Raw genomic sequence first — 27,545 nt, forward strand, 5'->3', positions numbered from 1 at the left:
TGCCATCAAACTGACTTTATCCCAAGCTCCTGCAAGGATAAGCAGTCTAAGCATGTTGCGCCAAGTTTCACACTACATTAAATGACCCGCTGGAATCAACAATACATCTAACAGGCATCAAATGTGCAAATGTAACAAAAATAAACTTCACACAGTTCAAAATCTGGCAGTAGAGGGGCGTCTGGGTGGCTCAGTCAGTTGGGAGGGTCCAACTTCAGCTCAAGTAATGATCTCACGGTCTGTGAGTTCGAGCCCCACGTTGAGCTCTGTGTTGACAGTCTGGAGCCTGCTTTGGATTCTGTGTCTCCCTCTCTCTCTGCCCATCCCCTGCTCACACTCTGTCTCTATCTCAAAAATAAAATAAAACATTAAAAAAAAAATATGGCAGCAGACCTGTGAAGAGCTCATGTGTAACGTGCTATGAGTTCCAGTCATCCAACTCCATCTTTAACATGTAAAACCTTGAGTGTTTGGGAAGGTTTGCGTGTTTGGAAACCTTGAGTGTTTGTGGAAAGAAGAGGTAGGTAAATTTCAGAAGTATATTATGTAAGTTTGGTACAGAATTATTAAAATGCTGAAGGTACCTATGTCACAAATTAAACAGGCTTTTGTGAAGTTGCAAGCCACCATTTATTCAGCATTTCAATAAACTTAGCGGGGCGCCTGGGTGGCGCAGTCGGTTAAGCGTCCGACTTCAGCCAGGTCACGATCTCGCAGTCCGTGAGTTCGAGCCCCGCGTCGGGCTCTGGGCTGATGGCTCAGAGCCTGGAGCCTGTTTCCGATTCTGTGTCTCCCTCTCTCTCTGCCCCTCCCCCGTTCATGCTCTGTCTCTCTCTGTCCCAAAAATAAATAAACGTTGAAAAAAAAAATTAAAAAAAAAAAAAAAACAAAAAAACTTAGCAAACGTGACCACACAATTCATAATTTGAAAATTCTCTCGCATTTCTTATCTAAGAAGATGGTAAAAACAATATTGATCATTCTAATGATACTTGATTCTTATTAAAATATTACAACATAGCTTACTGAAATACCCTAAAGGCAAAACCTTCACCTAAGACTTTAGCTTTTAAAATTATAAAGTCAAACTAATTGTATATTAACTATATCCACCTCAAATAGAAATGACCAATCAGATTCTAAGTTAGGACAAAGGCAGAAGACTGACTGCCTATCTGGTAGTATTTGGCCAGGATGGAGTATGTTTTAAATTCAAATTTTACTGTTTTTAGGCTAGCAAGCTTTGATATTACATGTCTTATACTAATTATCTACCTGGCCCCTAAAATCATCTGTCTAAGCCTATGCTATTTTTCTCCACATGGGAAAGTATGCATTTACGTAAATCTTATATTTCTGCCTCAGTGACCTCATTTGTTTTTTTTGTTTTTTGTTTTGTTTTGTTTTTTTTTTTTTTTCAAAAAATTGAGGGTATTACCTGAGAGAATTTTTATGAGTAAATAAGATAACATGAAAAAGTTTTAACTTGAAGCTGACATTCTTTTATAGATAAGGAACATGAAGTCTAGTCAGATTCAAATAAACTTGTTCACATCTAATTCTCCCTGCTACCAAGGTTCATTTCACATATCTATTTTACTATATACCTCACAACACAAGGTGATTCTCACCAGAGAGCAGTATTTCATATTTTAAGAGGATAGCTGAAATGCTCTCCTAATCATTACTGTCAATTCTTCAGACTCACTTCAGGTTCATCACCAAACTAATACAGTTACGTGATTCTAAGTGCCCTACTCTCATGTCTGCTCTATTCCTGATGAAAAACTGGTATAGATCTTTTGAGTGACATTAGTTTTTTGCAAAAGTATTTACTATGTGAAGATTAGTTTTGAAGTTATTCCCCAGTGACTGGAAAAGAAATCAGCGTATAATTTGGATATTAGCATTCTATCAATAAACCCTAGTCGGTAACAGGTCAAACTGTTCCAAAATTCTTATTCTGGCAGTTATTTGTGATGTTAGAGAAAGAAATATGGAATTCTCATTCTTTTTTTATTTTTTTGGTGTTTATTTATTTTTGAGAGACAGAGAGAGACAGTATGAGCAGGAGAGGGCAGAGAGAGAGAGAGGGAGACCCAGAATATGAAGCAGGCTCCAGGCTCTGAGCTGTCAGCCCAGAGCCTGATGCGGGGCTTGAACTCACAGACCGCGAGATCATGACCTGAGCCAAAGTCGGACGCTCAACCGACTGAGCCACCCAGGTGCCCCTGGAATTCTCATTCTTCCAAACCCATTGTGGGCAACAGGTCAAGATGTACATGCCACACTCCTTCAAACCCGATTCATAAGCAATGCCTAATACTTCTCACCAAATCTCAACATGGGACGTGACATCAGAAGGCATAGTAAAGCTTTGCAAAGACACAACATCAGACATACTATATAAATACTATGGTAACAAAAGAAAACAAATTTCCACAATTTTTATTCAAGAAATTCAAAATAAAATAATAATAAAATTTAGTAAACTTAGTATTACTTTCGTAAGGTAAACTCAGTAAAGTTTTTTGTAATATAGGTCTAAAGAATTACAAAACTTTTTGGGCGTTAACATTCTGCCTAACTGGGAGGACCTAATTAACTTGCCATCAGTAAAGAGGTTTCCTTGCCTGGTTAATGAATAAACCATTCACAAACTTACGTTGGTTTCATTTTTTTTTTATTTTAAAGAAATTCTATGATGAGATATTCCATTTTAAATTCTCTGATTTCTCCATCCTTTGCTTTCCCTGCGAGTTGGGGATATCATGACCAGTGCTTGGTCTGCTATTGTCCACATATGTACTCCTTTAGTTGAGCCAGAGTAAAAATACACAATAAAGACTTCGCCATCCAACTTGAATTAACCCACACTCTACTATCTTAAAAGTGTGACAATTGAAATCTACTTTTCTATTCTTTGAAATGATAGGTACACACTGGTAATTAAAATATTTTTATAAATGTCGTGCGATAGCCACACATATGCCTAGCAAGCTGTAGCTGCATCACCGCAATTTGTAGTACACCAAAAAGAAGCACAAAGCAATAAGTCCACATAGTCTTTGTCATATTAGTCATCTGCCACTGTAGCATGAAAGCAGTCACAGACAATACATAAACAAATGGGCACTGCTATGTTCCAAAAATTTTATTTATAAACACAAATTTGAATTTCTTATGTGAAAGTTTTCACATGTCACAAAATAATCTTTTGATTTTTTCCAACCGTTTGATAATGTAAAAATCATTCTTTGCTCATGAGTCATATAAAACTAGGCAGCAGGCTAGATTTGGCCCATGGCCCACAGTTTGCCAACTACGTCAAACTTTAGTTTGTCTAAAGTGAAGTCCAACAATTAACGTGCACAGAAGCCTCAATCAGAATTGTATTGACTGGGGGGTGCCTGGGTGGGTCAGTCAATTGAGCATCTGACTTTGGCTCAGGTCATGATCTCACAGTTCATGAATTCGAGCCCTACCTCGGGCTCACTGCTATCAGTCAGTGCAGAGCCCACTGCAGACCCTCTGTCCCCCCTCTCTCTGCCCCTCCCTCACTCATACTCTCTCTCTCAAAAGTAAATAAAACATTAAAAAAAAAAAAAAAAAAAAAAGGAATTGTATTGCCTGACTGGCTCCGTCAGTAGAGAATGTGACTCTTGACCTCAAAGTGTTCAGTTCAAGCCCCATGCTGGGTATACAGATTACTTAAAATTAAAATCTTAAAAAAAAAATTGTATTGTCTCACTCAAACAGGAAGAGAATCAAGGATTAGCCACTGCTTGAAGAAGTCTCCAAGAGAAAAAGATCAAGATATAAAGGAAAAAAGTTAGAAAATAAAGTTAAGGAGGTCTTTCAGAACTTCAGTTGAATAAGCAAAGGGAAAACCTAAGGAAAAACATAGGAGAGAGTGTGACCCCACGAGTACTTACAACCAAACAGTAACCATTACAAAAATAGGGAGAGATGAAAAGGAAAATTGTTACTATAAAGATTACAAAAATCATAGAAAAAGTACAGTAAGCTTTTAAAAACAACGAAAATGAAAAAAAAATCGAGAGGCACATCACTGTATTTAAGAACAAGGACAAAGGGATAGTAAAGGTTCCAGTGGTGCCTGGGTTGCTCAGCTGACTGAGAGTCTGACTACTGCTTTCTGCTCAGGTCACACAAATCATGGTCCGTGAGTTGGAGCCTGGTGTCAGGCTCTGCACTGCCAGTACGGAGCCTGCTTGGGATTCTCTCTCCTCAGATCTCTCTCTGCCCCTCCCCTGCTCACATTCTCTCCCTCTCTCTCTCAAAAACTAAACAAACTTTTTAAAAATTTTAATTTAATTTAATTTAAAAAGAAATAAGAGGTTTCAGAGGGTGGCTCAGTCAGTGGAGCATGCAACTCTTGATCTTGGGGTCATAAGTTCAAGCCCTATGTTGGGTATAGAGATTACTTCAAACACTTTGAGGGGCACCTGGGTGGCTCAGTCAGTTAAGCATCTGACTCCAGCTCAGGTCACGATCTCACGGTTCGTGGGTTCGAGCCCTACGTTGGACTCTGTGCCAACAGCTCAGAGCCTGGAGCCTGCCTCAGATTCTGTCTCCATTTCTCTCTCTGCCCCTCCTCCATTCATGCTCTCTCTCAAAAGTAAATATGACAAAAAAAATGTTTTTAATATAAAAAATAATTAACTTCAGTGATTTTGCATCGGTGGCACCTCACAGAAGCAAAGGCAAAATGCTCTTTGGAGGTTTGTTCCGACAAACCAGGTCTGGAAACTTTCATAAACAAAGCCCTGATGAACATGCTCACAATCCCAAACTATAAAACACTGGAAGACACTACCTACTATGATCAAGAGTAGGAATGGGAATGCAAGCTGGTGCAACCACTCTGGAAAACAGTACAGAGGTTCTTCAAAAAACTAAAAAATAGAACTACCCTACAACCCAGCAATTGCACTACTAAGTATTTATCCAAGGGATACGGGTGTGCTGTCTCGAAGGGACACATGCACCCCCATGTTTATAGCAGCACTATCAACAATAGCCAAAGTATGGAAAGAGCCCAGATGTCCATCGATGGATGAATGGATAAAGAAGATGTGGTATATATATACAATGGAGTATCACTTGGCAATCAAAGAGTGAAATCTTGCCATTTGCAACTACGCGGATGGAACTGGAGAGTATTATGCTAAGTGAAATTAGTCAGAGAAAGGCAAAAATCATATGACTTCACTCATATGAGGACTTTAAGAGACAAAACAGATGAACATAAGGGAAGGGAAACAAAAATAATACAAAAACAGGGAAGGGGTCAAAACAGAAGAGACTCATAAATATGGAGAACAAACTGAGGGTTACTGGAGGGAGTGTGGGAGGGGGGATGGACTAAATGGGTAAGGGGCACTAAGGAATCTACTCCTGAAATCACTGTTGCACTATATGCTAATTTGGATGTAAATTTAAAAAAATAAAAAATAAGACAAGTTGAAAAAAAAAAAGAGTAGGAAGAAGTGGGGTACCTGGGTGGTGCAGTCAGTTCAGTATGGAACTCTTGGTTTCAGCTCAGGTCATGATCTCATGGTTTGTGGGACTGAGCCCCACATCGGCCTTGCATTCACAGCGTGGAGCCTGCTTGAGATTCTCTCTCTCTCTCTCTCTCTCTCTCTCTCTCTCCCTCCCTCCCTCCCTCCCTCCCTCCCCCACTCGCCCTTGCTCTCTCTCAAAATAAACTTTAAAAAATAAATAAATTTCTTAAAAAAAGAGTAGGAAGAATAGTAAAAATAATACCTCAAGAACTTCACAGAATGGAATTATCAAATATGAAATCAGAATATTTTTGGTATTTTAAAAATAAAAGGTAAAAAATAAATAAATAAATAGTAAAATAAAAACAAAACAAAGCCAACACCTAAATGTAATTTAAGATGAACTAAATATATGTATAAAGTATATAAAGTATATAAGAATAAAGGTTATAAAGCATATAGGAATAAAGTTTATAAAGTACATAGGAATAAGATGTGTAAAATATCTTCGGGGGGAAAAAACCTATATAATTTTTTTTTTTAATGCTTGGGGCTGTGGGGAGGAAAAAAGGATCCCAAGCAGGCTCTACACTGTCAGCACAGAGCCCAACATGGGGCTCAATCTCATGAACCATACAATCATGACCTGTGCCGAAATCAAAAGTCGGATGCTTAACCGACTGAGCCACCCAGATGTCCTAAAAACCTATAAAATTTTCAAAAACACTGAAGATTATAGCTAATGGAAAGGCATACAGGGTTTATGAATGGGCAGATACCATATTATAAAGATAGCAATTTTTTCCCTAATTAATTTATACAGATGGTCTCTGACTTACAACATTCGACTTCCAATTTTACGGCTTTACGATGGTGTGAAAGTGATATGCATTCAGGAAAAAAACCATACTTCGAATTCTGACTTTTGATCTTTTCCCAGGCAGGTGATATGCAGTACACACTAATTCATGATGATGGGAACAGCAGCGAGCCACAACCCCCTATGAGCCACATGATTATGAGGGAAAACAACAATACACTTAAAATCATTCTGTACCCATATAACTATTCTGATTTTTCACTTTCAGCACAGTTTTCAATAAATTACATGATACATTCGATATTTTATTATAAATTAGGTTTTGTGTTAGACAATTTTGCCCAACTCAAGACTACGGTAAGAGTTCAGAGCATGTTTAATTAAGATAGGCTAGGCTAGGTTGTAATGTAAGTTAGGTGTTATGAATGCATTTTCAACTTAGGATGTTTTCAATTTACAACAGGTTTACTGGGACATAATCCCGTCATAGATCAAGAAAGATCTGTATATTGAGAGCACTTCCAACCAGAATGCTGAAAAGTTTTTTGTGTGTATATTTATTTATTTTTGAGAGAGAGCACATGTACACATGTGGGGGACATGTGGGGGAGGGTGCAGAGAGAAGCAGAATAAACCCCAAGCAGGCTTCGTGCAGTCAGCATGGAGCCCCTCACAGGGCTTGATCCCATGAACCGTGAGATCACAATCTGAGCCAAAATCAAGAAGGGTCAGACGCTCAACCAACAGAACCACATAGGCACCCCTGACAAGTTTTTTAAATGAACTTTTACATGACTCTAAATGTGTAAGAGCAAAAAGTCAACATCAATGAAGATCTCATCTTGAAGATAAACAAGGTATATGTGGAGGAGAGTGAAATTACCTAAATGAATAACAAAGTTGATTGGTTATTATAAAGCTAAAGCAAAAGAGAAATACTAGGGGGAAAAAGTCAAGTGTAATAGTTATCTATTGCTGCATAACAAATTACCCTCCAACTTAATAGCTTAAAACAACAATAACAATACATTATTGCTCAGTTTCTTTGAGTCAGGAATTTGGGAACGACTTGGCAAGTAGTTTTGGCTCAGTGCCTCTAAAAAGGCTGCAGTAATATGTCAGCCAAAACTGCAGTCATCTGAAAACCTGACCATGCTAGAGAATCCACCTCCAAAGTGGCTCATTCACATGACTGGCAAGTTGGTGCGGGATGTTGGCAGAAGGCCTCAGTTCTTCTCTACATGGGCCTCTTTACAGGACTGCTACAATGGCAGTTGTTTTCATCTGGAACAAGAGATCCAAAGAGTAAGGAAAAAGCTGTATGCTTTTAATGACCTAGCTTCAGAACTCACTGTTTAATTCTCCCGTATTTTCTTGGTAACCCAGACGAGTTCTGAGTCATTGTAGGCTGAGACTACAGAAGAATGTGAATACCAGGAGAAAGGAACACTGGGGCCATCTTGGAGGCTGGCTGCCACACCAAGCCATAGTAAGCTCAGAATAAATCTTCAACTTACATAACCAACAAAGGACCAGTATGTGGAACTTATCAAGATTCTTATAAATCAAAAAATTTTTAAATGTGAGCATTCAGCTAAAGAAAACTAGAAGCCATATAGACAAATAATTCACAAAAGCAGCAACATAATTACATATAAGAAGCATTCAAAAAGTATTATTCATTAGCACCACATACTTCATGCTATTTACCTACCATTAAGGCATAGGCTTTAAATATTTTTCAAAAATGATATATTTATGTTCATTCAATCCTTATTTTTTTCCCCCACTTCTCCTTGGGAACAATATCCATTCTAGCAGCTGGCTAGGGACAGAGGTTCAGTTTGTGGCCATAAAAGAGACATAGGTTAATGTATCCAACACCATGAGCTCAAACTCTGAACTTGACCTCAGGAAAGTGACAGAACTCAACCAGTCATAAATTAAAAAAAAAAAAAGAGTAGACCTACAGTGAGCTATTTACAAAATGTCAAATGTCAACTTTGGTTACTCAGTTTAAATGCATGAATTTGCCACCTTCTACTATTCTATAATCTGACATTCTGCCCAGACTCTACATTATATTTGTCCCTTTTTAGTCTCAGAATCCCTCTTACACTCTTAATTAATGAGGACCTCAGAGAGCTTTTGTTTAGACAGGTTTTATGCATCAATATGTACAATATTAAAAATAAAAACAGAATTTTCAAAAATTTTTATTAATATTGTAATAAATTAAACACTTTCTTTCATTAAAATTAAATATTCTATTAGTTCATTTTAAAAATAAACCTATTGTGAGGGCGCCTCAGTGGCTCAGTTGGTTAAGTGTCCAACTTCAGCTTAGGTCATGATCCCGCAGTTCATGAGTTCGAGCTCTGCATCAGGCTCTGTGCCGAAAGCTCAGAGCCTCGAGCCTACTTTGGATTCTGTCTCCCTCTCTCTCTGTTCCTCCCCTGCTCACACTGTCTGTCTCTCTGTCTCTGTCTCTCTCTCAAAAATAAATAAACTTTAAAAAAAACATTTTTTTAAAAACAATAAACCCATTTTAGTGTGTGGGTGGCTCAGTCAGTTAAGCTTCTGACTCCTGATTTAGGCTCAAGTCATAATCTCAGGGTTTTGAGATCGAGTCCCGTGTTGGGCTCGGTGGCCAGGCATGGAGTCTGCTTAAGATTCTCTCTCTCTCCCTCTACTGCTCTCGCACTCTCTCTCTAAAAAAAAAAAAAAAAGAACAGGGGCGCCTGGGTGGCTCAGTCGGTTGAGCGTCTGACTTCAGCTCAGGTCATGATCTCATGGCTCATGAGTTCGAGCCCCGGGTTGGGCTCTCTGCTGACAGCTCGGAGCCTGGAGCCTGCTTGGGATTCTGTGTTTCCCTCTCTCTCTGCCCCTAAACCCACTCGCATTCTGTCTCTGCCTCTCTCAAAAATAAACAAACATTTTAAAAAAGTATTTAAAAAAAACAATTTTTTTAATTAAAAATTTTTTTTAAATTATATTCTTCATCTAAAAAAATTAAAATAGGGGCACCTGTGTGGCTCAGTCAGTTAAGCGTCTGACTTTGGCTTTGGTAGAGCACCCAACTCTTGATCTCAGCATTGTTAATTCAAGCCCCATGTTGGGTGTGGAGCCTACTTCAAAAACGAAAAGAAAGAACTGCATTTTCCAAAACAAAAAGGCTTTAGCGAAGGGTGGCATTGTTTTAACATTTTTTAAATCTCTTTAATGTCTGGTTTAATATTAGATGGCTGAATACATGCTTTTGCATTTAATCTGTTGTGACAGATTGTTTTGTTAAAGAATATGAAGAAACCTGGTCTTATACAGCTAGGGATTTAAAAAAAGGGAAGACTATTTTAATGGCCTCTCAAACAACAGTGGGGGCGGCGGGAGGGGGCACCTGGATGGTTCAATCGGTTGAGTGTCCGACTGTAGATTCTGGCTCAGTCATGATCCCAGGGTTGTGGGATTGAGATTCAATCAATCAATCAATCTCTCTCTCTCTCTCTCTCTCTCCTGCCTGCTCACTCTGTCTCCAATTTAAAAAAAAAAAAAAAAAAAAAAAAAAAAGCTTAAGAAGAAAAAGAAATACATTTGGTGCATCTGGGTGGCTTAGTCAGTTAAGCATCTGACTCTTGATCTCAGCTCAGGTCATGACCTCAGGGGTCATGAGGTCTAGCCCCGCATTGGGCTCTGCCCTGGGCATGAAGTCTACTTTAAAAAAGAAAAAAAATCGGGGCGCCTGGGTGGCGCAGTCGGTTGAGCGTCCGACTTCAGCCAGGTCACGATCTCGTGGTCCGTGAGTTCGAGCCCCGCGTCGGGCTCTGGGCTGATGGCTCAGAGCCTGGAGCCTGTTTCTGATTCTGTGTCTCCCTCTCTCTCTGCCCCTCCCCCGTTCATGCTCTGTCTCTCTCTGTCCCAAAAATAAATAAACGTTGAAAAAAAAAATTAAAAAAAAAAAATCTTAAAATAAAAAATACACTACATATACATACATATATGTGTGTGTGTGTGTGTGTGTGTGTGTGTGTGTGTGTATATATATATATATATTTTTTTTTAAAGTAGTCTCCACACCCAGCACAGGGCTCAAACTCATGAACCTGACATCCAGTTGCATACTCTACCAACTGAGCCAGCCAGGCACCCCCCACTTTTTTATATTTCTGTAGTATATCATATCCACACTGTTTATTTATTTATTTTGAGAGAGAAAGAGAGCGAGCACGCAAGCATGAGTGGAGGAGAGGGGCAAAGGGAGAATCAGAATCTTAAGCAGGCTCCATGCTCAGCTATTTACGTACTTTGAGAGAGAGAGAGAGAGAGAGCGCGCACGCGAGCCAGTGCTAGCATGAGTGGAGGGGAGGGGCAGAGGGAGAGAGACAGAATCTTAAGCAGGCTCCATGTTCAGCCCCGAACCCGACACCAGGCTCAATCCTACAACCCTAGGATCATGACCTGAGCTGAAATCAAGAGTCAGATTGTCAACCGACTGAGACATCCAGGCTCCCCCAAGTGTATTTCTTAAACGTCAGTAGCAATGTGGAATTTCAAACCGTACTGATGAATTTTTACTACCCCCTTACATTAAAATCTACTGGCCTATTTTACACTTTAAATCTCTTTCCTCTACAAGATTTTGTAACATGATGCACTGGTCATTTGGAGAATACTGGTTCACCATGTAGATATTCCAAACATTGACATTTCATTGCATACTATCAAAAAAAATTTGACACTTTAATACACTACCAATCTCATCAGAAAAGCTTTTAAATATTGAGAAGTTATCAAGTTCATGATGGAAAATACAAGTTTTTTCCAAAATTCTAATTTTCATTTAAAATCTCAATCTTTATCATTGGCATCATATAATGTCACTTGTTTTCCTTCAATTGACAGGCTCAATTCATTCATTTTTGAGAAAATGGCTGCCAACACCCTGTCTGAAAACCATAGTTTGTCAATCATTCTTTCAAGTAAAAATTATTTTCCATGAAAATAAAGAAGCTAATTCAGCTTTGAATTCAAACAACTGCACAAGTACTTTCCTTCTTACACTTGAGTCTGCAGCAGAAGCATTTTATGCACAGTTCCCGTTTCATCACATTTATTAAAAACCAAGATTTGGGGGGGGGGGGCTGCCTGGGTGGCTCAGTCGGGTAAGCGTCCAACTCTTGGTTTCAGCTCAGGTCATGATCACACACTTTGAGTTTGAACTGAGCCTGCTTAGGATTCTCTCTCCCTCTCTCTGCCCCTCACCTGCTCACTCTGTCAAAATAAATAAATAAACTTAAAAAACATTAAAAACCAAGATTTAATAAAATAACGTCCTAATGCTTCATTAAAGACAAAATGAAACTAGTATGTTTTTTGCTGTTGTTGTTTTTGCTTTTACTCTAAGTGTGTGGTGGTAAAGACAAAAGGACTTTTAGTGTGGTTTGTTCCTGCTAAGGTGCCAGCAGTTTTACACATCACTGCTTTTGCATCACTAATATAAACATCAGAACAGGAATGAGGCAAATAATGAATAAATGTTACTATGAAAACAGTTTTAACTGCCAATGTCTGAAAGTGCATCAGAGACATCTCCCCAAGGTTTTAAGGACCTTCTTTGAGAATCACTACTTTAAGGCATTCTCATTTAGGGTCTGCTAAGAATATTGACAAGGAAATAAAAAGCAGTCAGATTCTTCTAAAATTTTTGATGTACAGATAGTAGACCTTGTGAATAATTAGGTCTTAGACCATTGGTTTACAAGTTTTCACATTATAAATTTTAAGTAGCTGGAGAGATCTGGAATGCAAAGATCTTTACATCTTTACAGTGATGCTGTACATCACTATATGTCAGAAAAGCCTAGAAGAACACCAACAATTTACCTTCCTTCCTCTTTTTTCTGCTCACCGTATAGAGGTAGTCATAAAGACAATGAAGGACAACTGGAAGACAACAGAAATAATAGTTTTGGGGGTCTTACCATGTGTGAGGCGCTATATGAAGCACTTTACAGTGTATTAACTCATTGAATCCTCACAATAACACTATGAAGTAGATGTAATTACTACTCTCAATTTACGGATGTTAAGTAACTTATCCACAGACATTCAGGTAGTAAATGGTGGAGCTCAAAAATGAATTCAGGTACTCAAGTCTTGAATTGTGTGCACTTAACCAACCACAGAAGTATTTCAGTTTTCTTTGACACAGCTTTGAATGCTTGCTGCTGACTATATTATCATTCAAAAACTCAAGCTTGTTTATATAAATAGGGCATTAGAGAAAGTAGGACCTAAAAAAATCCCAAATAGATTAAGCCACAGAACTAGCAAACTGCCAAACAATATATACACTCCTGACGCAAGAATTTCCTAGGGCTTAAATAGAAGACTCCTCAGACTGGCTTACCATACTCAGTGAGAAAACAGCCAGAAACACAGCAAGAAGGTGCTCTTCATACCAGACCCAGGTATTCCCTCCCACTTACCACATGAATATTGCCATCTCAGACTTTTCACAGTAAGTTGAAGATTCCGAAACAATCATTTTTCCATGTTGATTTTTCCATCGTTCCCCACAAATGGTAAGAATATTAAAATTATGTAGATATAAAAAGTTGGCAGAAAAAACAATACAATCATGGGATTTCCCAGGATAGGAACACAACCTGTTCATACTGCAAAAGACCTGAAGAAGCTGTCTGGTGCCTTACCCAAAGCTACACAGCTAACTAACAGCAGAACACAATGCAAGTTACTCTCAGTCCAGTTCTTCATCCATATCACCATGCTGTCTCAGAAGTGCCTCCTACACAAGTCTCATCTCCTTCAAGAGTTCATTCAAGAGTTTGTTCAGATGCATCAATACTAATCTGTATTTTTATTGATACATTACAGATCTATACACACCCACTACTGACAGTTATTCCAACTCAACCTGAAATAATTAAAAAAAAAAATCACAAAGCACTTTTATTTATTTTTGAGAGAGAAAGTAGGAGGGGCAGAAAGAGAGGTAGAGAGAGACTCCCAAGCAGGCTCCACACTGTCAGCACGGAACCAAATGTGGGGCTCAAACTCATGTGAGGTCATGACCTGAGCTGATCTTGGGATGGTTAACCAACTGAGCCACCCAGGCACCCCCACAAAGCACTTTTAATTGAGATTCAACACATATTAACTAATTTATCTGTTTTGATTTTCCAAATATTTCAAGAGTAAATAGATCAACCTTTCTCTTAAAAATATCTAAATCCATGTTTCTCAAAGTGTGGGCGGTACCAGAATCAGAATCACATGAGGTACCCATATCATTCCCCAAATCAATAGAGTTTCTAAAACTCCCAAAGTGGCATTTTAAAAAGTTCTCCAGGTGAGGCACCTGGGTGGCTCAGTCAGTTAAATGTCCAGCTCTTGGTTTCGGCTCAAGTCATGATCTCATGGTTCGTGGGATCGAGCCCTAAGTCAGGCTCTGAGTTGACAGGATTCTGCTTGGGATTCTGCTTGGGCCCTCTCTCTGGGCCCCTCCCTCATGCATGTTCTCTCTTTTTCTCTCTCAAATAAACGTTTTTTTTTTTTTAATTTTTAAAAAGTTCTCCAGATGATTCTTACTCATTCAAAAGATATTTAATGAACATTCACTCTACAATATTCTAGTGGGCAAAGATAAAGGAGTAAACAAAAACAAGAAAACATTTTAGATTTTAGCTGTGCTATGAAAGAAAAAAAGGTAACATGTAAGAGGGTGACCTGGAGGACCACTTTAAAAAGAGCCATCAGACACAGGATCTTTAGGGTGATGAAAACACTCTGCATGGTATTATAATGATGGGTATAGGTCATTATATATTTGTTCAAACCCACAGAATGTACAAACACTAAAAGTGAGCACTAATGTAAACTATGGACTTTGGGTGATTATGATCTATCAGTGTAGGTCCATCAACTGTGACAAATGTACTAGTCTGGTGGGGGATATTGCAAACAGGGAGGCTATGCATGCATGGGAGCTGGGAATATATGGGGACATCTCTGTATCTTCCTCTTAATTTTGCTATAAACCTAAAACTATTCTAAAAAATAAAGCCTTAGGGGTGCCTGGGTGGCTCAGTCGGTTAAACGTCCCACTCTTGATCTCAGTTCAGGTCATGGTCTCACAGTTGGTGAGTTGAAGCCCCACATGGGGCTCTGCACTGAGTGTAGAGCCTGCTTGAATTCTCTCTCTCCCTCTCTCTCTGCCCCTCCCCTGCTCATGTGCTCTCTCTCTCTCTCTCAATATAAATAAGCTTTAAGAATAATAAAAAATAAAGCCTTAAAAAAAAAGCAGAGAAGGCCTTTCTAATGAGGCAACATCTGAAGTGAGGAACCCTTCACTAAAAACAAGTGGTACTTAAACTTAGTGTGCATCAAAATCACCTAAAGGACTTGTTAAAACAGATGGCTGGCTGGTCAGAGGTCTGGAGTGGGGCCCAAGAATTTGCATTCCTAACAAGACTGAAGACGATGTTGATGCTGCTGGTCCAGAAACCACATTTGGAGAATCACTGATCTAGAAGGAACAGTTAAAAAGTGTGAAGAACTTTGGTATGTTAGAGGAACAGAAAAAAGGCCAGTTATTAGGAAGGGTAATGCACTTGTCACTGTTTCAAAACCACTTAACATGTTGACTTAAGCTACCAGTTATGGCTCCCTAGACCAGAAAAGGAATCGTTGTTGGAGAATACTTACATTTGTAAAGCATTTCACTGTTGTTGTTTTTTTTTTAATTTTTTTTTAACGTTTATTTATTTTTGAGACAGAGAGAGACAGAGCACGAATGGGGGAGGGTCAGAGAGAGAGGGAGAGACAGAATCCGAAGCAGGCTCCAGGCTCTGAGCCGTCAGCCCAGAACCCGATGCGGGGCTCGAACTCACAGACCGACAGACCGCGAGATCCTGACCTGAGTTGAAGTCGGACGCTTAACCGACTGAGCCACCCAGAAGCCCCAGCATTTCACTGTTTATAAAAGCATTTTCACATTTATTATTTCACTTAACTTAGTGAGATGTAAGTAAAGGACTATTAACTACATTTTAGAGATAAAGAAACTAAGGGGTAGAAACATTATAAACCTTCTTTGCAGAAAAGAATCAAGTGGCATAACTATGTCCCCTGACCCCAAACCCAGTATTCCTTCTAGAACAACATGCTTGCTTTTTTAAAGAGCAAAGCAAAGGATACATACAGGAGTTAATACTAAAAAACTATTTTCTAGACTCCCTGTCTAAAAAGATGGTGGCTCCCAGACTTAATTTGTTTTAGATACTGGTTAGAAAGCAACAGTGCCTTAAAAATGACAATATTTAGTTCCATCTACTTATTGCTCCGAGTTCAAAAACAAAGAATAGAGAATGAAGAGAGAATTCACAGACTATTACCCTATCTCTCCCGCATAAATATCAGAGTGCCAATTCCATAACCTCAGTCTCTCAGCCACATCACTCAAACACAATTTTCATCTTATGTTCCCTGTAAATCTCTCACCTAACCCAGGCTCCCACAAGAGCACTGAACCCCACATGTCTTACTTATACTCATGAGGCCATGAACACGGGTTTTATACACCCATTATCGCTTAGTATCTTCAACATCAACCAAATCCTTATTCTTAACATTTTTAGCTGTAGGTCTCAGTAATCAAACCCGAAACATAAGTGAAATCATCATATCCCCCTTCCACCACATACACATACACACATACACACACCTCTCTGCTTCTATTCCTGAATTTTTTTATTCGCATTAATAGCACTGCCACCCACCAAACAAGAAACCTGGAACTCAGCCTAGACACATTTGCCTCCCCTATACCAATGTCAATTCCCTCTGCCCAACCTCCATTCCCAAGGCCACTTAGAATTAGTTACTACTAGGGCACCTGGGTGGCTCAATCAGTTAAGCTTCAGGCTCTTGATTTTGGTTCAGGTCATGATCTCAAGGTTTCATGGGTTCAAACTCCATGTCAGGCTCTCTGCACTGCCCACCTGCTTGGGATTCTCCCTCTCTCTGTCTCTTTCAAAATAAATGAATAAACTTAAGAAAAAAAAAGAACTAAATAATAATTAAATAGCTGCCATTTCATTAGTTACTATCACATACTACTCACTTTACATACTTCATTCATTCTATCAATAATTCTATGAGGTTGGCAATTTTGTCCTTGTTTCATAACTGAAAAAGCTAAGGCTAAGAAAAATTTATCCGTCCAAGTCACAAGGAGGAAGTAACAAAGTAGACCTCCATACTCAAATGTGTCACAAAATCCATACCTGTCCCCCATTCCAAAATGCTTCCTTCTTTAATACCTGTTATCAGTCATTTATTAATTCCAAATGCTCATTTCTCAGATTACTGTCAAAATTATCTTCGGCCAACCTTGCCTCCCCTTACTCTCCAATGTGCCCCCAAGTGATCTTTCTGGATCACAAACATGATTCCTTTTATCCACTTGATAGAAAAGCCCTTCAGGGACTTTTAGTCTACACTGCACAAGACAGGCTTTTCAGTATGAATCCCAAACCCTTTTGTACAGGTCAGCAATACCTTTCCCACAGTTCTGAATTTCAAGAGCTTTGAAATTTCAAAGTTTTCCAAAATGTGCAACAAAACCCACCCTGAAGGGTGGTTATTTCTATCCCATTGGTGAAACATTTGTATGTTTCACTGAAGAAGCATTAATGTGTTTGATAATGACTAGTTAACCCTTAGCTCCAGAGATGTGTAAAGTACCTTGTGCTGTGAAAACTCCCCAATCCAGTGAACCACTCACCCTTCAAGAAACCTGTTCCAGGGTTTCCTTTTCAGTGAAGTTCCCCTGACCTTCTCTTGATGTGCCACAACTACTGTATCAAGCACCCACCTCCACTGCTATAGGCAGTATATTTGTTTTCCCTATATGACTATGAATGGGCTCCTCACTGAGTATTTTATTTAATCCTAGCACACTGTCTGGAACACTAGGGGCTCATTAACGTACAATGAAACCCAGCTGTCTCTAACTCCCAATTCCCTTCCAAGTTCATTTCTCCTTCACCCCTAAACCTTAGGATATTCCCCTAAACATGCAGGCCCTTCGCGGCTATTTTCTTTTGCAGAGTTCCTCCTTCCCAATGTCATCCTAAAATTACTCTCCACCAGACAGCTTCTCTCAGCTCTAAACTCTCCAATACCCTTTATCGTCCTCTATTTTAGTCCCTAGTCCCGCTTTCCCCTAGCCTCGAACAGGGCAAGTCCTTCCCTCCAAGGTAATTCGTCCTCACAGCCCTTACCGCTTACCTACTCAACACCTCTCCGGCTACAGGCCTTCCCTCCCAAAACACTCCTCGCAGGAGGCTTCCCGGACCCGGTCCCCTTTCTCTATCCGAGTCCACCAGCTCCCCGAACCTGCGCTCGGCCGGAGTCCACGCCTTCCCGGCCCGTATCCTCACACCCCAAACCTCCCTTGCAGCCGGTATCCCCTCCCCCAGCCTCTCGCTGCCGGCACCCCTCCCTGCACCCTCCCCTTATCTCCGGCGGCCCACCTTCTCTGGAAACTGTCCCGGGGCCGTGTCTTCCACCTCTCAGACCCCTCAGGATCGCGCCGGTCCGAGCAACCCCGGGCCCGGGCACCTCCGTCCCCAGATCCTCCTCGGGCCCGCAAATCCCCTTCGGCCCAGACCTCGGGCAGGGCCTCCCGCTCACCTTGCTGGATGTCGCCGTTGCTGCCCCCCGGGATGGGCACGCTGAGCTGGCGCTCCGGCTCCGGCAGGCAACGCAGGCAGAAGGAGTGAAGGCAGGGCAGCAGCTTGGGCTCCGCCTCACGCCGGCTCTGCAAGCTCTGCTGACACACGGCGCAGGTGTCCAGGAGCGAGGCTGGCGGTCCAGGAGGCGGCCCCGCCGACGGACCCGGAGCGGGAGCCGAGGCTGGAGCTGGGGCCGGCGTCGATGCCGCCCCCCCGGGAACTCCAGGGCCCACTGAGGCCGCAGGGGCTGAGGCAGCCGGGGCCGAGCCCGAGGAGGCCGCGGACACCCCCCCGTCGTCGGGCCCGGCCGCGCCGCTCTCCGCGCCCGCCCTGCCGCCTTCCTCCTCCTCCTCCTCCACCAGCACCGCGGCGAGAGGCGGCTCCGCCTCCTGCGCCGCGGGCCCGGCGGCCCCGGCAGTTACCGGCGCGCTACCGCTGCCCCCGCCGCCGCTCTCAGCCTCGCCGCCGCCTTTGTTTTCCGCCATGTTTTCCTCTTTGAACCCGCCGGACCGCCCCGCGCCGCCCGCCGCCCGCGCCGCCGCCGCCGCCGCCGCCGCCCCCAGCCCCAGCCGCAGCCGCAGCAAGAGCGGCCGCCGAGAGCGAGCAGGCAAGCGAACGAACGAGAGCGCGCGCGCACGCGGCGCCCCCGCCCTCGCGTCGCGCGGCTGAAGGAGGGCGGGCGCGGCGCGCGCACGTACGCACGGACGTCCTCCTGAGGGAGGCGGGAACTTGGGCCGCGGGCGGGGAGTCGTCCCCGCCCCCCGCCTGACCTCCGGCCGCAGCGTGTACGTCCGCGCCGCGGCAGCTCGGCTAGCTGCGAGCGTTTAAAGCCAGTGGCGGTGGACGCAGAACCGCCTTTGGCCGGCGCCGGTTATGAGCTCGGACGCGGCGCTGGTGCGGGGAGAAAAGCGGGAAAGGGTGGATAGGAGGCCGGCACCAGTCCCTTCAGAGCTAGCGTCTCCCGGGCGGCGCCGTCCCCAGAGGCGGGCGCGTCTCGGCGCAAACCTCACTTGCAGTACATGTCGCACGCCAGGGTCTGCTGGCTCTGAGATGCGGTCCTCCTCGGGCTCGGTGCCTTAACCAGCTGCGTTCCTTTGGGTGATCGTGTCTCAGGGGAGCCGCGAAACGGGGCGCTTTTTTTTTTTTAACTGGAGGCCGGCCAGAAATAGGCTGAAAAGACCCCGGGAGGAAGAAACTCTTTAACAGCTATCTTTAGCTTCTTAAGGTGATTGATTCTCAGATGTCTACGTTTCAGAAAACCAACTGAGGAGCTTTTTCAAAGCAGAGATGCCATGGCCACACCCCAGACCTGCATCAGGAAGTGGGGGGAGAGGGCTGATGGATGTTGAAAAGTCGCTTCGGCGGATTCCGATGTGCGTCAGTTTGAGGAGCCACCACCGATCTACCCAGTGTTGTGTCCTGAGAGTCCCATGTAGTGTCCCGGCGCGAGTTGCGTTCCAAATGCCCTAATGATATCGATGATAGAAGCTTTCAGAAAGGTTTGTCTCTGTTTGAAAACAAGTACCCGAGATGTTTATGCAGTGCAAGCGGCTGTTTTAATGTTAGGATCACGAAGTGCTTTCGTCTTCTGGCAGTGTTCCCAAGGAACTGGTATTCTCTGAGCTCGCACAAGGCCTTAAAAATAAGCCGCCTCAAAACATTTGTCATTTATTCGCTCACAGATACCGACCTCTTACTGTGTAGTAGGGGAGTGTTTTAGAGATCACAGCAGAAAGCAAAGATCTTTGCCTTGGAGGAGTTTGCAATCTAACGGAGGAAGATTGACAATAAATATATGCCAGGGAGTGATAAATACCATGAAGACAAAATAAGCAGAGTAGAAGAAATCAGAAATGACTGGGGAAGGCCTCTGTTGGTAGATGAACAAGACTTGTGGCTCTCTTGCAGAAGAGTACTCCAGGCAGAGGAACACAGTAAGTACAAAGGATCTGAGGCAGACAGGGATTCTTGGCTCATTAGAGGAACAGCAAGGAGTCAGAGGGGCTTGAGTGGTTCCAACAAGGGAGAGTACCACAACATAAGAGAAAGTTAAGGGGGCCAGGTCATACACAGAAACGGTCCTCAATGTTTTAAACTTATATGCCCTTGGATTTCCTCAAACATTGTAAGTAGTTGATTCTAAAATTTTTCATCATACGTGTTAGTTGCAAAGAGTGCAATTACTGACTTTTTGCAATACTGACGTTTTTAAGGTGTTACTCTTAAATCCATCCAGTGGAGAGGACACCTGGGTGGCTCAGTCGCTTGAGCTTCCAACTTTGGTTCAGTTGTGGTCTCGGGGTTTCTGAGTTCGAGCCCCACATCGGGGTCGCAGCTGTCAGTGCAGAAGCCGCTTCAGACCCTCTGTCCCCTTCTTTCTGCCCCTCCCCTGCTTGTGCTCTCCCAAAAATAGAATAAATATTTAAATAAATAAATAAATAAATAAATAAAAACATCCAATAGAAAAGTAAATACTAAAGTATGTCTGACAAACACCACCGTGCAGTTTAAAACAACATTCATCAAAAAATGTTATATTTTGTTAAATAAACATTGAGCATGGAAAGTAATGTGTTATTGGGAATGTCTATGAGATCGCTGGTAGTTTTCTTCTTTTCGATTAGTTCATGTAGACCTGGATGTATATAACATTACTAGGAAGAGATAGGGCCTGGTGTCAATTCCATTTTTCATTTTTATAGATGTAAGCATTGCATAAAAAACTGCATATGTGTGTGTACATGTGATTAATTTTTACGTATGTGACTAATTTCCTTAAAACTATCCTTAACTTTTGTTCCCCTTGGAAAAATTTCCTCTGCTGGAGCACCCAAGGAGTGCTCGGAACCTAGATGTGAGATGCCGAGTGAGATGCAAGTCTCGATGAGTTTTGAGCAAAGACTCAGTAGTGAAGAGTCACTGTGGCTGCTTCCTGGAGAAATCACGTGTAAGGGTTCAGAGTGGAAGAAAGACCAGTTAGGCTGCTAATAGACTAATAGTTGAAGAATACTGGTTGTTTGGACCTGAGTGGTATCTGTGCAGATGGTGAAAAATATGGAACATATACAATAAAGGGCAAATAGAGACTTTATTCCAAATTCACTTTGAACAAATCAGTTAATGGGGCTGAATCTCTGAAACAGAAGTGTTGCTTCCTTGAATTTTTCTTAACCTTTTGATGCCTGCTACCACTTGCCCTTATTAAAATCTAGTGTGTTTGTGAAAACTATAATTTTATAGAGAGGAATTTGCTCATCATGAAATTTACTGTGTGCTCTAAAAGGGCAGGGCCTGGAATTAAGCTGTCATAGAGTATTTGGGGACATTTAAACAAGTACTCTGGTACATGTTGGGGTGCTTGTCTGGCTCAGTCAGTAGAGCATGTAACTCTTGATCTCAGGGTGGTGAGTTCAAGCCCCATATTGGGTGGATAGATAGATAGATAGATAGATAGATAGATAGATAGGTAGATAGTAACTCTTGATCATGGGATCGTGAGTTCCAGCCCCACATTGAGCAGATAGATAGATAGATAGATAGACAGACAAACACAAACAAATACCCAAGTACCTCCTTGATGTACAATGGTAGCCCAGAAATCTCAGGGGAGAAACTGAAAACATTCATGAGGTTGAAATACCATATGCACAAACCTGTCTGATGGAGAGAATGCATAGCTCAGAGGTTGAATGTATGCCCTACAGCCAAAGTGTCTAATTTGAAGCCTGGTTCCACCACCTACTAGCTGCGTAATTGGGGTAATTTGGTTCACGTGCCTCAGTTTCCTCATTTGTAAAAAAGGTATTTGTTATTAGTAGGACCTACCTTAAGGTTGTTTGACAATTAAATAGTTGTGAAGTGCTTATAGTACCTGGCACAGAGTAACCCTGAAGTGAATATAAAAGCACACCCAAAGATCCCTGAAGGGGACTGAACTAGAGGGAGAAATAAAGGTACCTCAGAAGAAAACGTCAAGAAGAGAAATTATGCTAGGGGCTGAACTGAACAGTGGGTGTAAGTAGAGGCTGTGTCCAGCCATTCCCCTGGCCAAGGCTCCCTTTTACCTCTGTCTCTCTTGCGTGACATTATGAGCAAAACACAGTTCTGAAATAAAAGAGAGATCTGTCTCTAGGTGCCTAGCAGCTCTGCTATGGAGAACTACCCCCTGCCCCCCTCGAAATTATTGGTAACCAGAGTGGAAGAAACCTTCCAGTTGTCCAGAAAAGAGAAAAAGCACTAGAAGTGAAGGACATGAGATAGGTGAACGATGGTGAGAGCATAATCCACTGGCTGGGCACAGGAGGTTTGCAATAATAAGGCAGTAGCCCAAGAGTAGCAGGAAGACTTGTAAGGGCCAGTTCTGCAGCTCTTGGGCAGAGCAAACATGGTCAACAGCAGGAGCAGAAGAGTGCCTCAGGGCCAGCAGAGGAATACTAAACTGCAGTTGAGATTTGGGGCATTTCTCGAATTTCGTAGTGACACTCACGACTGGGTGAGGGCAACAGGTATTAAAGGTGAAATTCTGTGATTTGAAGTTCACTTCTGAACAAAGATTCATAGGCACAAGCACCTTAGACCTAGCTCGTCCTTGGACTTAGCAGGATGTCCAACTTCAGAACAGGGACCTTTCTAACACAGTTATTGAAAGAAGAAATAAAAAGGGGTGATGTTGAGAAGAGTAAGATTTTTTTTTTAACGTTTATTTATTTTTGAGACAGAGAGAGACAGAGCATGAATGGGGGAGGGTCAGAGAGAGAGGGAGACACAGAATCTGAAACAGGCTCCAGGCTCTGAGCCATCAGCCCAGAGCCTGACGCAGGGCTCGAACTCACGGACCACGAGATCGTGACCTGAACTGAAGTCGGACGCTTAACCGACTGAGCCACCCAGGCGCCCCAAGAAGAGTAAGATTTTTGTCCAAAAGTGTGTCCAGTGCCACACCAAGGAAAAGGAAAATAAGCATTAGAAAGAAGTTTCCATTGTTTATTTGGGTAGAAGACCAGTCAAGCCCCTGATTCCCTCACACTGACACCAACAAGAACCAAGGCATCATCTGAGGAGAGGTGTATTTGGAGAATACCAAGAAGTACATCCCTGGAACAAAAATAATCTTTGCTAGCACTAAGAAGGCAAAAAAGAGGGATGCCTGGGTGGCTCAGTTGAGCATCTGACTCTTGATTTCAGCTCAGGTGGTGATCCCAGGGTCATGGGATAGAGCCCCACATCAGGCTTTGCTGAGTGTGTGTGTGTGTGTGTGTGTGTGTGTGTGTGTGTGTGTCTCAAAAATAAATAAACCTTAAAAAAAAAAGCTGCTAATGAGTAATAGTTGGCCACTGCCTTATTTCTTACAAAAAAGAAATCGTGACTTCTTTAATTTGTAACATCTTTTTTTTTTTAATGTTTATTTATTTATTTTGAGAGAGAGCACACACATGTGGAAGCCAGGAGGTGGAGGAAGCAGAGCGAGAGGAGAGAGAATCCCAAGCTCTGCACTCACAGTGCAGAGTCCGCTGCAGGGCTGGAACTCACAAAGTAAGAGATCATGACCTGAACTGAAATCAAGAGTCGACATTTAACCAACTAAGCCACACAAGCACCCCTGTGAGTAACATATTTAAATTGATCTCATGCAAGGGTGCTTGGCTGGCTCAGTTGGTAGAGCATGCAACTCTTGATCTTGGGGTTCTGAGTTCAATTCCCATGTTGGGTACAGAGCTTAAAAAAAAAAACTGATCTCATACACTAGAATTCTGATCTTGAATGGCTGATAGAATATTTTTGTTGGATAGTTCTGATTTAAAAAAAACTGGCTTATAGTTAAATTAATACAATCACCTTTTTAAATTTTGATAGTAATTCCAGCTCAGCAAGTGCTAGCTCTGCTTTCCCGTCAAAGGTATAACTACACTTGATTAGTAATGTTCGACTTTTCACAAAGACAGTGAATGCCAACTCAAAACCTATAGGAGATCGCTTTTATATTTCGATTTATATAACTGGTTATATTATTATATTTCAATACTGAGGAAATGTCTTCACTGTCTCCTAGAACTGAGAAAGACTCACCTGTCTTCCAGTTTGTGTTCATTAGGCTATAGAAGATAAGATAGCAATGTCCAGTTTATCTTTTTGGTCTTAACTATGTCATTTGAAATTCCCTGTATCTAAAATATTGCCTTTTACTTTAATGAAAAGCATTTTAGTGTGGTTTATGTATAATGTCAAAGAATATTTAACACTTCTCACATTTTATAAATTATCTATAAAATTAGATGCTTTTTAAAGTCAACATGACCAGGGCGCCTGGGTGACTCAGTCACTTAAGTGTCCGACTTCGCCTCAGGGTGTGATCTCGCAGTTTGTGAGTTTGAGCCCCATGTCAGGCTCTGTGCTAACAGCTTGGAGCCTGCTTTGGATTCTGTGTCTCCCTCTGTCTCCCTCTGACTCCCTCTGTCTCTGCCCCTCTCTGCTCCTGCTCTGTCTCTCTCTGTCTCTCAATAATAAACAAACATTAAAAAAAATGTTTTTAGGGGCGCCTGGGTGGCTCAGTCGGTTAAGCGTCCGACTTCGGCTCAGGTCACGATCTCACGGTCCGTGAGTTCGAGCCCCGCATCGGGCTCTGTGCTGACAGCTCGGAGCCTGGAGCCTGCTTCGGATTCTGTGTCTCCCTCTCTCTCTGCCCCTCCCCCATTCATGCTCTGTCTCTCTCTGTCCCAAAGAAAATAAATAAACGTTAAAAAATAAATAAATAAAAAATAAATAAATAAATAAAATAAAGTCCTTTTAAAAAAAAAATGTTTTTAAAAAGTCAACATGACAAAAAAGCAAGTTAAACTCTGCTTTTGAATCCTTTACTATCTAAGTAAGACTAAGTTATAATCAGGATTGTCTTTATTTTTTTATGTTTATCCATTTTTTGAGAGAGACAGAGCGCAAGCCAGGGAGGGGCAGAAAGAGAGGGAGAGGGAAATCCCAAGCAGGCTCCATGTTTCCCGCACAGCCCAATGCAGGGCTTGAACTCACAACCTGTGAGATCATGACCTGAGCCAAACCCAAGAGTTGGACGCTTAACCAACTGAGCCACCCAGGTGCCCCTCAGGATTGTCTTTAAACAGGTATTCAAAAACACACAAAACTGTAGAACTGTATATTATGATTGGTAGTGGTGTTTTTGTCAACTTATTAGAAGGATTGAAGTAGAGGAGATATACCATCAACACAGATTTGTGAATGATCTAATCATAAGGCTTAGGATAATTGAAATCATAGAAAAAAATAATCACTTGTCAGCATTTCATGATGTTAAAGTGCACTCTGACTTCCAAACTCTGTGTTGTCTAAATGAATTTGAGAACCATTAATAGCAAGAAAGGGGAGACAGTTGGCAGAGTTGAGCCTGATTGCCAGCTCTTGGTTTTTCTATATTTCTCAGGCCTTCCAGGAGCACATTAGTAATACCAGTGACAAACATGACATTTAAACAGGAGTTTATAATTTACAAAGTACTTTCCACATAATCTCTAATTCTTGCAACCAATAAAATACATCCCAAATTAGTCAATAAATATCACTTGAGTGTACTGTAATGTATTAGCTGTTGTTACACAATACAGTTTTCATTTTTTCTATTATAAACAATATTGTGATAAACATTATGATGCATAATTCTTTTCATGTCTGTAATCATGTCTCCTGAATATTCCTAAAAATAAAATTGCTGATTCAGCAAGTATACCCACTGTAAAAGTTTTTAGTAAATAAATTTGAAGCGTTCCTATTACCTTATTAGATAACCTAATTTGACGTATTTTGCTACTATAAACACAGGTGGAATTAACATGTAATCTTTTTTCAAGTCACAGTTTGTTTCTCTAAAGGTCTCTCCTCACATCCTACTCATTCCTCAATCCACTCCTGTCACCACCAAAACAGCTCTTGATAAGGTCATCAATGACTTCCACGTTTTAAAATCCTTCAGACGTATTTTAATCCCTGACGTTACTCGTCTTCTTGGTGGGATATAACACTGCTGGCCTTCCCTTCTGGAATCCCTTAAGTTTCTTGGCTTTCATGACACCACACTCCTCTGATTTGCCACTACCTCTTAGACTGTTGTCTCTCTTTTGCAGACCTTATCAGAGGTCCCCACGACCAGTCAAGAAGAATTCACAGACTCAGAAAAGCTATTATACTCATGGTTATGGTTTATTACAGTGAAATGATAAATTAAAATCAGAGAGAAAAGGTAGATAGGTAAAGTGTAAGAGGAAAGGTTAAGAGGCATAAGGTCTCAGGTGTCCCCTTTCAGTGGAATGGCACAGGCATTAATTCTCCCAGCAACACACATGTTGCCAAACAGGAAAACTCACCCGAGCCTTGGTGTACAGGGTTTTTATTTGGGATCTGTCACTTAAGCATGGAGCACCCACCTAACTGATCCCAACTACTCGGTCTCCAGCCTACTGAGGTCAAACTGATACACATGGCCCAGGCCGCAAGCATACGAAACACTCTTACTAGGCAGAGTATTCCAAGGACTCAGATACTATCTCCCAGGAGTCAGTCAAGTGCCAGTTTGACCAAAGACAGGCCTTTCTTTGGAAAGGATGGGGTTTAAGCCATCCAGGCCTACTAAGGTAGCCCTTTCCTGCACTCCTTAGTCTTGTTAGACTTCCTCAAATGCTAACTGTAGACCCCCTTATCTTCTCAGTCGGTTTTCTTCACCCCCTAGGCAAACTCATCTATGCTGCAGCTTTATTTGCCGGACATGCAGTGATAGTTCCTCAGTGTATAACTTTAGCCCAGGTCTAACCTTTGAAGGCTAGATCCATCTTGACAACTGCCTATTTAATATATCCACGTAAATGTCTCAAAGGCACCTCAAATTCAGCATGTTGAAGACTCAATAATCTCCTCCCTAAACCTCTTCATCTTCTTCCACAGTCCCTATCTCATGGGGTTACCATTCACTTAGTTGTACTAGAAAGAAAGACATTTAGAAGATAAATTAACTGATTTTACTGACAGATATAAGAGTGGAAACCTACAACTTGAAACCTACAACTTCTTACCCCTTATATCCAATCTATATTACCCAGTCCTGTCAATTTGACTTTCTAAATATTTCTCCAAACCCTTCCATTTGTCTCTATTTCCATTGTCACCACCCTAAATCAACTTTCCACCCTCAAGATACCACTCCCCTCATCTCCACATGCTCTTGTGACTCCTTTGCAACCCACCGTCTAAACTGTAGTAAGAGTAATCTTTTCAAAGGAAAACTGATCCCTGCTTTCTGAATACACATCTCCATGAGTTTCCCTTGCTTTTAGGATGAAAAAAATTTTAAGGGCCTATGAGACCTTTCGTTTGGCCTGGACTACATCTTTAGCCACATAATATCCCACTTCCCCTTGCTTTTTACAACTTAGCTACACTGGC

General features: G+C 41.8%; 1 protein-coding gene across 4 annotated transcripts in view; it reads right to left on the reverse strand.

Annotated features, from left to right (window-relative positions):
- TRIM33 (tripartite motif containing 33) overlaps positions 1 to 18,724 on the reverse strand; it is a 132,490-nt gene extending 113,766 nt beyond the window's left edge. For 2 of the 4 annotated variants that reach the window (XR_006712649.1, XM_045478729.1), the window contains exon 1: positions 18,064 to 18,653. Coding sequence is in view for 3 of the 4 variants with exons in the window: in XM_045478729.1 (XP_045334685.1) it covers positions 18,064 to 18,589 (526 nt within the window). In the remaining variant the exon portion in view is untranslated. Of the gene's footprint in view, positions 1 to 18,063 lie in introns of all 4 variants that reach the window. The other 2 variants (XM_045478727.1, XM_045478726.1) reach the window with 1 other exon arrangement.
- Between the last annotated feature and the right edge of the window lie 8,821 nt (positions 18,725 to 27,545).

This window comes from Leopardus geoffroyi, chromosome C1 (assembly GCF_018350155.1).
Source record: "Leopardus geoffroyi isolate Oge1 chromosome C1, O.geoffroyi_Oge1_pat1.0, whole genome shotgun sequence".
Classification (NCBI taxonomy): Eukaryota; Metazoa; Chordata; class Mammalia; order Carnivora; family Felidae; genus Leopardus; species Leopardus geoffroyi.